The sequence below is a fragment of the Polypterus senegalus genome, chromosome 4, assembly GCF_016835505.1.
Source record: "Polypterus senegalus isolate Bchr_013 chromosome 4, ASM1683550v1, whole genome shotgun sequence".
NCBI classification, from domain to species: Eukaryota; Metazoa; Chordata; class Cladistia; order Polypteriformes; family Polypteridae; genus Polypterus; species Polypterus senegalus.
In genome coordinates this window covers 183,225,948-183,238,852 of record NC_053157.1, presented here as the reverse complement: position 1 = coordinate 183,238,852, position 12,905 = coordinate 183,225,948, and the positions used below count along the sequence as shown (strand labels likewise).

General features: G+C 35.5%; 1 protein-coding gene across 9 annotated transcripts in view; it reads left to right on the top strand.

Moving 5' to 3' along the window:
* Nucleotides 1–10,423, top strand: part of fgfr3 (fibroblast growth factor receptor 3) — a 99,048-nt gene extending 88,625 nt beyond the window's left edge. For all 9 annotated transcript variants that reach the window (XM_039751750.1, XM_039751746.1, XM_039751753.1 and 6 more), the window contains exons 16-18: nt 2,644–2,781; nt 3,436–3,541; nt 4,116–10,423. In XM_039751750.1, the coding sequence (XP_039607684.1) occupies nt 2,644–2,781; nt 3,436–3,541; nt 4,116–4,280 (409 nt within the window). In that variant the 3' untranslated portion in view covers nt 4,281–10,423. The remainder of the gene's footprint in view (nt 1–2,643; nt 2,782–3,435; nt 3,542–4,115) is intronic.
* The last annotated feature ends 2,482 nt before the right edge of the window (nt 10,424–12,905 follow it).

Here is a 12,905-nt window from a genome sequence, read left to right as displayed (position 1 = left end):
GTATGGTAATGGTGTAGGCTTGTAAAGCCCTGGAGGCATCATAGAAGAGCTGCACCTGGTATCCCCAAAGCTTTTCCTGTACCTGTACCCTGTACCAAAAGAGTCAAGCAAACCACATCACATTCTCACTCTGTCTAAGTCTTGTTCCATAAACATTTTCTTGTTTTGGCCCCAGTCTGGAACACTAGCTTTGAAAGAAGTTAATTGTGGGGTTCTGTCTCTCCTCATATAAGAGAAACCATTCTCTTGTTCTTCAGCACTCCCAAACTCAATTTGGCCTTAGGAACCTTTATAATATTAATTAATACATTCATTTGACTTAGTATGCCACTTTTCTCTCTCTGAGAAGATTAATGCAAAGAAATATAAGATGAAACAGTAAAAAAGCCAAAATGTAAAGGGAAATATGGTCTAAATATTGTAGTTCACATCTCAAAGACATAAAGTTGGCAACACTAAACTGACTCAGTGTGCCTGACAATAAATTATGTTCTGAACTTTGATTGGTTCCTTTTGTGTACCTGAATATCAAGGGATATTCTTCATCTCCCCATAACACTAAATTTAAATTAAGAGATTTTTAAACTGACCTTTGAGCTTTAACACAGCACTCCCTTATAAATGCACTAGACCATAAACAAGATGCCAGAATAATCAATTTTTTCTGAAAAATAAATGAAGGGTAAATAACGGGATCAAAACTGCAAAATAATCAAGGAAATAAAACACTGTTTCTCTGGTTTTTAGGATAGCATGTTGTTTTTCCTGTCTAAATGCTAAGGTGGCTCAACAGATTGATCAGCTGGCAGCATCCAAAGTAGTCATAATCTACAAGAACCACTGTTGTCTTAAGACCGTTTCACATTATGCAACTTTTCCAATAATTTTCAGTCATAGACTGCACTTACATAATCTAAGCGAGTCAGAGGCAGTTGGCAGCACACTCCCATGAATACAGTCATGTAATGTGACATGTCCATGACATAGTCCAACTAGTCTGCAACTCAGTCTGGCAAAATCAAATGCCTTTCTTTAGTCATGGACCAGGGTCTTTTTACATAAGAACTGACAACCAATGAATGCTCATCTGGAAGTACAATGCATATAATGCAATGATAAGGAATATGAAGTGCAGAGGTTTTGGACCTCACAAACAGAACACAGATTAATTTCTTGATGTCTTATGTACCATGACAGAATGGAAAAATAGGGGAGATTGTGGCTGAACTTGTCATTCTTGATAATCTTTTGTGCAGCCTTGACTCAAAAGCAGCACGCTGTTGGCTATCACAGAAAGGGTGAACATGACTTTGATGGGAGGTCATCATGGAGTCGCTAAATGTGATATAAACAGCGATTTTTCAGTCACTTAAACTGACATTGTCTGGCAGCAACATCAGCAACTGCAGCCGACAAGTCTGACATGCCCACCCGCCAAAAGAAAACAACTTGCATAATGTGACATCAGCTTTACCTCAATTCTTGGTTAGTCTTCTCACGCCAGTCTATGTCCCTGCCATTCAAACTTTGCCTAATTCACCTCTCACCTCAAGAAACAATTTGACATTGACAGATATTAGTATTTTACACTTTAGCCTGAGATTAGTAATTCCCTTTTTTGAGAATTATTTTCACTGAAACAAGGGGGCCTCCATGTCACACCCTCTACCCACCCCCGGCAGCTCTGTACAAGTTTAAACTCTTATTAAATGGTCAGGCATTCAGGAATGTTTCTGGCTTACCTGGCCTTAGAAATAAACAGTAGAGCACCTCCCGGGAATACTAGCTTCCATATCAACTTAGGAGGGATAAACACCTCAAATTCAAAACTCCATACTCTATGATACTGACCATAAGTTATTATTGCAGTTCCCTCAACCCAAATACTGTTGCCTTTTAACTTTCCCTGACCTGATCTTTGCCTTTTGTCCCCTGTTAAACCCACTCTTCAAATTCCATGACTCTTGAGAAAAAAAAAAATCTTTAGAACAAGAATGGTTGATATTTACAAAAACAGGATGTTTTAAAAATAATTTTATAATAAAATAAGGAAATATAAAATTATTTATACCATTTAAAATGTATTTATATATAGCAAAAACCATAACAGTTTAGGGGCTTTTGTTTTCTATCTCTATCTCTTATTCTTTATACTCAAAGCATATCAAGTATGAAAAAAGACAGCTCCTGGCTGATGTCTGCATTAGTCAGCAAGAGTGGCAATTTTAGGTATCAGTTTACATCAATTAGTGATACAGCCGAGCTGTGGCTTCTGTTTTTTGGTCCACTGAAGCAGTGCGTGGATAATTCGATTAGATTCAGTCAGCAGTACTGGCGTGGGGGAACTAACAAAGAGCTTCATGATAATAGATGAGCCTGTCAGCCATCCGATTATATGCTCATTTCAATTTCAAACTTTGTGTGTGCCTTTTTCTTTTAATTGACGGGTTTGGATGAAAGAGGAGGGGAGAGATAGGGGGTTGGAGGAATTAATGGTAGCCGAGATCTCAAAGTACCTAATAGCAGTAGGCCAGCAATTAGTCACGCCATTGATAACTATGTTAGCCATGCATGAGCGAACAGAAGAGCAGCAAACAAAATCAAACATTGAATTTATAGTTGCTATCCATCTATGCCTTCCAGCTGGTCCTATGGTGTCTTATTGTGGGAGATCTTCACCCTGGGGGGCTCCCCATACCCCGGAATCCCTGTTGAAGAGTTATTTAAGCTTTTGAAAGAAGGCCATCGGATGGACAAGCCTGCAAACTGCACTCATGAATTGTAAGCAATTATTTCTATTATTTTTATCATTTTAACTGGTGAGATGTGTCATGCAGTTATGTTTGACTAAATGCCAAAGAGGATGCACTATTGAATTCAAAAATACCATTTTGCATTTAGGAAAACATTATTTATGGACAGTGTTTGGAATAATAAAGAACTCAAGCTGATCTTTACTAATGTGGAGGCAGAGAAATTTTAATTACACTGTCTATTAATGCAATGTATAGTACACCTAAAATATATGTAGTTATTCAAAAACTTTCTTTAAGGTAAAATTACTTGATACAATTCATCTTTGTGTTGCTGTATTGTAGCTTTTACTCCAAAGGAAAGTGAACTTGGAAGTGAAACTTTCTGTATCGGACATATCACCATCTAGCACATCAGTTACTGTATATAATGTCTGATTCAAAGGCATTACACAGATACATGACTAGTCTCACTTGTTGGACAGTCATGGCAGTTATAATTAATGTGAGTTTAACTCATTTCTGAGAACAGGCCATTGGCCTGTTACTAAATGAGTCAGTAAGATGAATTATCATAATTTATATTTTTTCTATAATAATCAGCAGCTTTTTATTTAGTGTTTTCAACATGCGGTACTGGAAAATATTTGCTTCCAATTGAAGATTATCTTTTCTTCTTAAGATACATGATAATGAGAGAGTGCTGGCATGCAGTTCCTTCTCAAAGGCCAACCTTCAAGCAGCTAGTAGAAGACCATGACCGTGTGCTGTCCATGACTTCAACTGATGTGAGTTTACCATTGCCAGTTGTAATCCATCTGTTTGTATACTGTGATTCTGGTGAAGTAGGATTCCAAGTAGTTTGAAGAGTCTCAGTTGTTATTTGTAAAACTAACTGCATATAAGTTCCCAAACAATTGAACCGTTTAAGTGATTTTGATATGTAAAATACTTGTGTCTTTAACTCCCTTGCCTATCATGGAATCTCCAATTTACTCTTATATGTTAGTTTTAGTTTATTCCAGTATATTTTTGTATAAACATCATGGTGGTAAGTGCTGCTCACAGGAGAATGGGTTCAAATTCTTGACTAGTCATATTCTCTATGTGTAGTCTGCACATTTATCTTCTGGCTGCAGTGGTTTTACTCTGTGTATTGAGGTTTTCTTATAATTTCCAAAAGACACATTTTCCTTAGTCTATGGAGGTGTATGTGCACTTGGTTAAATATTAGACAAGGTTATTATTATTTTTAATTATAATGAATCCAGAAAAGCCTGCTGAAGCCATATTGCTTAAAATGTACTGTTAGTAAATAAGTAGACAGACTGCAATTAATCCCTTTCTTCTTTTGTTTCTCAGGAGTATCTTGATTTGTCTGTGCCATTTGAGCAGTATTCACCAACGGGTCAGGACACAAACAGTACTTGTTCTTCAGGAGATGACTCTGTGTTTGCCCATGACCCTTTGCCAGATGAACCTTGTCTTCCAAAACATCTTCATTGCAATGGTGTCCTTCGGACATGAACAACTGGGCCTTTCAACAGAGTAAAAAATTCCAAAATTTGGGCCTGGAGCCCTAAATGAATATAAACAAACGAGAAAAGTAGTCAAAGGAAGAAAAATATGAGCCTTACATTTTTCTTAAATACTGTATAAGTCAGGAAGCACTGTTCAAGTTAAACTGATCATTTTATCTTTTTCCATGATATATTTTTTTCAAAAATTGAGGGCTTTTGTTACTTTTCTAAGTAATACTTACAGAGAACATGGCTTTTTCTGATGGAATTGCCATGTGAAGCAACAGTGTTAGAGCAACACCAACATCGTGCCTGCAGAAATGCAGAAAATGGCAGAGGCAATATGAGACATCAATAATAAGCAAGTGAAATTCTGTAAAGAATGTGGAGCCACAGAAGACCTTCATCAAAAGAAGTAACTAACTTTTTGGGAAAAGATGTCTGCATTGGGATTTCAAGTGTAGATGACAAACTACAATAGTCCCAGGATGGATGGTCTATGTTCCTTTGGGAAAAGAAGCAGAAAAAAGGTGGTGTAGACTACAACTTTAGCTATTGTGCTCCCATTGCATCAGATTTGCAATTGACTTCTTGTTGAGAATCTATATCAGAAGAATGTCAAAACACATCTATAATATTGCTTAAAACAGCAAATAAATAATCCTTTTGGTCCTGAAGAGCGTAAAATGTCCAGACAGCAAAAACACTTAATGGAGTGTTGTGTCTGTGAAGGACTGTACTGACCTGTGGAAACATGGGTTTAAAATCACGCATGGGTGGAAATGTCATGTCTTGACATTCACATGCTTTCACTCTCTGATGCACTTCCATGAATATTCCACGAATATTCCATGTTTTATGAGAAAAAAAGTGTATATATATATATATATATATATATATATATATATATATATATATATATATATATATATGTATGTATGTATTTCTTAGACAAACACACCTGATGATTCAAGGATACGGAATACCTTAATCTAAATATTTGAAAGAAACTCTTCTTTTGGGCCCTGGAAATTCATTTCTAAATAAAAATTAATAATAAAAAAGAATACATAGAAACACACACTGCTATACAGTCATTTAAGTATTTTCTTTTACATATTTTATTCTACCTGGGATGCTAGTTCATTATACCATAAAGGCATACAAATCATCCATCTCAACAATCCAATTTAGAGACACAAACTCACCAAACAGCACATCTTTCAAATGTAAAGTAAAATCGGCGTGTCTGCAGAAAGTCAGTGCCAACACAACGAAATAAAATCCTGGAGGTAAACCTGGGATTTAATCACTGTCTTACAGTAATATTACTCCTTCCAGTATCATGCTATCCGCATTCATGTCTTGGAATTGGCTGGTCTATAAAAGGAAATTTCAGTATCCAAACTGAATTAAAGGCATCATTAAAGCTTAAATCTAATTTTTAAAAAATATTTCAAATGATTAGTTAATTATGCGCAACCAGTCAACAGTGTAAAATGTAGTTTAGCTACAACTATGACATATTTACAATTCTGTGAAGATGATGAATTAAGTTTTAAAATTATGCAATAAATACACATGCAGAAAACTCTGTTTATGTAGGACATATTTGGAAGGCGGAACAATGGTCACAACCAAATCGAAATGTCTAAACTAAACAATCTCATCAAAAATGCTCCCTATCAATCACAATTTGAATACTAATATGCCCAAAGCTATAGACAGCAATCCATCTGTCTTTAGAGTACCACTTTTTTGCTTTTAGCCAATACTTGAAATCATTCCAGCAAATATTTTTTGTATGACACTCTTATCGAAAATGTTCCCATGATGGTTGTTCTCCCCATTGGCTTCTCCTCCTACTTTAGCCCTGTACGGTCCTATGAAAATATTTGTACTATATACCTTTAAGTGTTTTTGAGGCTTAATTTTTAACAAACTAAGATAACAAAATATCACCTAACAGGCATAACCAGTACAACAAGACACACTGAAACCTTTTTACTTTTCACTATTCCTCTGCAGCCTCCAGCCATTGATAACTACATATAATTTTGAAGAATTTAATTTGTGTTTAAGTTGGACTTGCATGACATTACTGTTGGCATATTGTGATATAAGTAGCCGCCAATGTTAAGTGCCATCCCAGGAAGAGCTGCTTTTATATTTTCTTTTCTGTAATCCATTTTACATTTAAACTTGTTTCATGTTTTAAGAAGATATTCAGTATCAAACTGTCTTCTGCTAACTTTTACACTTAATATGATTTAAATGTCGGTGCTCTGATGCTGCTGCCTTTTAATTTATATTGAAAAGGTTTATATTGTAAATATATGATAAATATATATATATATGTACACACATGAAAATTTGTATGATATGCGGGAAATCATCATATGCGCAAAATATTGCCTTTTTTGGTTAAAAACATTGCAATCTAGGATATATTGATGTAGTTATAGGCCATCTTTGAAATATACAAAAAAGGATTTCTATTTGAGTAATTAACATGTATATTTGTATAGTTATTTATAGACTTGTTAACATAAATGTTTATAAAGTTAGCATTTAATGTTGTCACACTTAACAATTTAATTGAGAAACTTTTTTAACTTATTAACATTTTTTTGCTGTTATTTTGTCAAACCCCTTGAATATTGTTTACAGGTAAAAGAATGTAAATGTACCCATTGTGTTTTGTTTTATCCTGGATTGCAGTGAATAGTCATCTTATTTTTTTGTTTTGTTTTGTTTTTTGGTTTCTGCAATGCAACAGCAGTGGTTAAATCTGTTATCTTAAAAAAAAAGAAAAACCCTCATATATCCAACCTTAATACCAAGGGTGTTAAAATATTAACAAGCACTATAAATGGTCAGTAAATTTAAATGATCAGTCTTACAGTTTAACCACTGCTCTACAGTGTTTCTTTTGTACATGAAGGCAAGACTTTGCAGTTCGCTTTTAAGGAAGTACACTGCAGAGCAAATTTAGTGACTCAGAATGGTGCATGTGTATTTAAATATATTTTGTATGAACTTGCCATTACATTCAATATAACATGTTAATGCAGACAAAAGATACCAATAGATACATGACTTATAAACAGTCAGTATAACGTGCCATAGATTTAAAAGATTCTAACACTTTTATCAGTTTATAATTACACCAGACTAAACCTGCAAACAACCAGCACAGTGAAACCAACTTCTAGCAAGGTTGCATTTTTATAGCTTACTTTTTTAATAGTCCCAATGTCTTCCTGGAAATGTTCAGCTGTGGTCACATCAGTCAAACCAAACTGCATATTTTAAAGTACAGTAAAAATAATTACATTCCAAATACTAAATTATAAAGGCGTTAACTTTTTACCAAAGTATGTAGAAAAGTTGTTTAAAAAAATTGGAAACAGGTTGCTTTTTACAACCCACCTTCTGTGAATCAAAAGTCAAGGCTTTGCATAATGGATGAAAATACTGAGCCAGGCAGACTTAATCCTATTAAGACAGTCTAGAATTGTATTTATATAAGAGCATCCTTAGGTAAAGTATAGTGTGGAGACCGGCAAACAATAACTTTTAAAGTTCACTTTAATAAAGTATATTATCTATACTCTATTAACATATAGTATATAACATACATGTTGCCTCAGTGGCATAGTGGTTAGCACTTCTGCCTCACAACTCTAGATTACTAAGTTTAAATCTTGGACCATCAGAATCTGTGTAGAGTTTGCATACTCTTAATGTGCTACATGGGTGTTCTTCAAGAATTCAAGTCCCATTCCACATCCCAAGAATATGTGTTACCGCTTTCGTCTGCTTTGATCAAGCCCATTATAAATTAATATGCCCTATAGTGGACAGGTATCTCCTTGATGGAAGTCGCCTAGGTGTACTTGAGAAACAGCAGGGATATATAACAGCTCTGCACAACATTATTCTGGCGAACAAAACCTCAGAAAATGGAAAGTTGTAGATACAACATATACACTTAGTTACCAAGGTGTGGTATCAAAAAGAACCACCTCATGGTCAACACAAACATACAACATGCAGTGTCTTTTCTGTTTTATTAGAGTTGGATCTTTTGAAATTTGGTTGCCAGGAGTAGTTTCTCTCTTTCAGCTACAACACCAAAAGAAAACGTCTGTCTCTCCTATTTCCTTATACATGCTTTTTTAAGGTAACCTTTCTTGTTTGGGCCTACTCCCACATATCTATGCAGTGAAGTTCTCAAGCCCCTGTCCACTGGAGGCAGAGAGAGCCATGACTATCTAGCGTCTGTTTGTTATATCTAATATTAATGCTGTATCTCTCCATCCATTGTCTGAACTTGCTTGCTCTACACTGAATTAATTTGTAGGCCTTCTCATAATAATCTAGTAAATCATGTAAAGAATGCAAACAGTGCATATGCATGTTGACAGAATACACTCAGATACCATTTGTAAATCGATTATTTTTTTCTATTTACAATCCTATGGATGGAGCTGGACATTAATTAAAGAAATCTGATTGGGAGTAGTGCAGGAGTTAGATATTTATTAAGAAGAATATATTCTAGTTTGTAAGGGTCTGCTAATTTTTTTAAAATATAAGACCTTTGACAGTCAAATACTACAGTTAAAAGCACTTTCCTGTATTTATCTATGGTAAAAGGGACAGTTTTTATTAGGCACCTGTCCTTTATTTGTTTTTCAGACTCAGTCAATTTTATTTCTGCTATGGAAGATAAAGTGTTATCTTTATTGTTTGTATTTTAAATACTGTGTTGTGTTGTCAATGTAGTTCACATGTGTATTCCTGTTGTATAGCACACCAGAAACTGACTGGGAGGAGAATCAATGAATAAGCAAATTTCTAAAATCAAATTTTTGGAACACATTTCCTTCTTCAGTCATTTTCATGGTGAGCCGTAACATGCAACACTTTTGTAATACCATAATATTAAAGTCATGAGCATTTTCTGTTGTTTGTGAGAGTAGCAGAATTATTCTGCACATTACAGTTCAGCTGGTGAGAGGTCTATTCTGGCAGTTTCAGGCTAAAGGAAGGAAACAGCCATGGGCAAAGTGATAGACCATTTCAAGGCATACCGTTACTACAAAGCAGTCTAGAGTGTCTAGTTAATTTAATCTACACAAGAAAACTGGACTGCCGGAGAAAAACCCTTGAATACATTGAGAGAGCATGCTAACTTACACAGGAAGTGTGTTGTTAAGCAGCAGTGCTAGCCACAGCACCATCCTGACATAGATCAAACAACAACCCCAAAATACTTAATTTAAGTCAAAGGTAATTTGAACAGTTCTAGGCTTCACTGTGGAATATTTAAGTTAAAAAAAAGCTAAAAACTCATGCTTTCCCTATGGTGAAAGCACTTTATTTGCCTGTATCATTATTATTATTTTTAGGAATTCTAACAACAGGCATTCATTTTGGAAATATTCAATTCACAATGTCCATTCAATTCCACGTTTGCTGTCAGTCCAGAACCTGGCAAATGTTTTACACAATACAGCTGTCAAGGGATGCAGGTAACCATAAGCCTTCACTGTTCATGTTATTTTAAAGAAGAATGCTAACGTGATCACAGCAGAAGGATCAGATCGCTTGTGCACCCTGATATTTTTTTTCCCTGTGGTCAGATGTGTATATTAGCAATACTGGATGGCAATCTCCATCTTCTCTTTCCACACATGCTCCCTGCCTTTCTTCTTCTGTCTCAGAGTGTTTTATTAGTGCCATTAAGCTCTTCCTACATAGAAAGATATTAATTTATAGTTTGAAATTTCTTAATTGTTTCTTTTACATAGTGTAGATTTTATATAGCTGTGTGATTTGTTTTGTACAATTATAGAAGAAAAGATTTTCTTTACAGTATTTTCTTATAAAATCCAACAAAATGTGTACATTCCACATATCTGATACATTTATTTTTGTTTCAATGTAAAAAAGAAATAGCACCAATTGTGCACATTTTTGTTTTGAAAAGTTAAACTAGATATATATATATATATATATAATTTATTGTGTTTTTTTCCACTTTTTTAATTATATGTTGTAGAATAAAAAGCTTAACATTTTGTATTCCAGTGCTTTGATAGTTTTCAGGTCTGCTTAATATTTCTACAAAATGACTTTTCATGCCACATTCCATCTATAATGAATTGCATAGCCCAATAATGGCAGCGTCTTTTCATTTTTTTTTTTTTTTTTTTTTTTTTTTTTTTTGTCTTTTCTTCTACCACTCTGTGCCTGAAAATGTGCGCTGTTGGAAGTTTCCAATAAACACTAAACATAACCTTCTTCTTGTCCTTTTCATTATTCCTTTGCTTTTAAACCTCAAAAAGATGCTTTTGTTCTATAACTCTGTTCATTTTGTCAATGAATATAAATCACATAAAAATAAGCTTATTTTTATACTGGTGAAAATACATATTTTAAAGAATTGTTTTCATATAGTTACTCATAACATGCACCTCATATCGTTACTGCCAATATTCAGTAAACATCTTCATTTCCTTTGGATTTAGAAAGGAGTATTGGGCTTGAAACCCAAACCAAGAAGTCTCTATGGAGTCTGCACAACCTCCTGCCGTCCTCTCATATCCCCAACATTTACAGCTTATACTGAGACCCTGGGTGACTGAATGAGACTCTGTGCATGATGGTGTCCTGTCCGTGTCTGGCTCCTGCATTGCATTCAGTGCTGCCAGGATACACAAACTGATCCCATGACACTGAAGTGGCTTGAATGGGTTGGATCATGTGTGGACGGAAACGTTTTTTGTTTTAAGGATGCAGAAACACTCGCACACATAAAACCAAACGGGCAAAGCCGGGCAATCCATTAAGCAGCTGCTATGGGTGTCATTTATGAAAGGAACCTTTCTGTTACATCCATGTTATAAACAGCAAGGGATGCCATTTTGGCAAGTCAAAGAGAATGCTACAAACTCCCTCCGGTACTAAAAGTCCAATAATACTGAAAGCATGTTAGAGACACCAAGGGGGGCCATTTTGGTAAGTCAAGGGGTGTACCACAAACAATGAAGGGACTTCCCTCTGGTTCTTGAAGTCTAATACTATTGAAAGTGCACTGTAAACACTAAGGGGTGTCTCTCTGGTAAGTCAAGGGGCACATGCTACTGATTCTTCCGCTTCCTCCCCCTTCATTCATGCTACGGACTCTGTGGGGTACTGTTTTGCTCCATATGGGCTTCAACTTGGACAGCAAACAGGTTTGATTTGGTCGTTAGTTGTAAGGGTGGGCTTGTGTGTGCAATAATTGGCAACCAATGAGCACTTAACTAGTAGTACAATGCATAAAATGTAGTGCTGAGGAATAATGAAACAGAAGAGGGGCCCATTTGCTAATGGGGCAAGTTGTGGACTAGTTCGACCGAGTCGCTGGGTATGTCATGCTACATGACTGAGATCAAACTCACTAGGACTATGTAAATTAAGTCTTCAACTAAAAAGTCATGTAATGTGATGACTTTTACTCAAAAGAAGTAATCATTTGAGAATAACACGGTTTGATTTTTACTACCAATAAATTGCCAGTGTTTGTAACACCCCCTAGGATAGAGAAAAAAAATATGCAGAAATTACTTCTTTAATCAAAGTAAATATCAAGCATATGGGTGGCTCATTGGTTAATGATTCTAACTACTAGAGGCTGTGCTGACTAGCCACCGTCTGAAAGTGTTTTCTTCCATGCACACCAGTGTTCTTCCAAAGACTTTCAGATTAGGAGAGTGCTCAGGTCTGTGTGATTGTAAACATGTGCATGTAAGTCTGTCCTTTGACGTTTCTGTGACCATGAAATAGATAAAGTGAACGGATCATTATCAAACTTCTCCGCCATTTGAAAAATACTTCCTAAAAATCCATTCCATTTGGCTGTAACTGAGCAGAGGTAAGTTTGTAAAACATCCATGATTACATACATGATTACATCTTGCCTGAAGAAGGGGCCTGAGTTGCCTCGAAAGCTTGCATACTGTAATCTTTTTAGTTAGCCAATAAAAGGTGTCATTTTGCTTGGCTTTTCTCTAAAACATCCAGGTATTCATAGAATTGCTGTAAATGGAAATGCTGTAAAGAAATTCAGAATTTACAATAAATGCTGAGCTAAGTTATGAGCCTTCTCTTAGGATGTTTTCATTATTAACCACTCTCCCTCTAATATTCAAAGCTTTAACTGACTGTAAGTTTAAAATCTAAAGATCTTCATACCTCACAGGCAGGGTCATTCCAGAAGTCCCAAGTTCGGTACATTCTGTTCTGAACAAATCCGACTGATGTATGAAGCAGTGGAGTGGAAGCCTTGGTTTTCAGAAGGCATCAAGCTAATATTATCTTGGCAACTCTTCCAAGGCTATCCAGAAAGTGCAGAAACACATAGTCAAATATGTTAGTTTTCACACATGATGGACATTTGAACCCACATTCCTTTTGCATATTTGGCAAGTATCAGTTAAAAGTACTTCTTATCTTAGAAATGGGTCTAGAAATGGCAGCTCGAAGCAGTAAATGTAAAGGACTCTTTGGACTCTTTCCCTTTTTAACAGCCTTCAGGCTATCATTGATCTCATCAATCCTTCCTTTCTTCACAACAGAA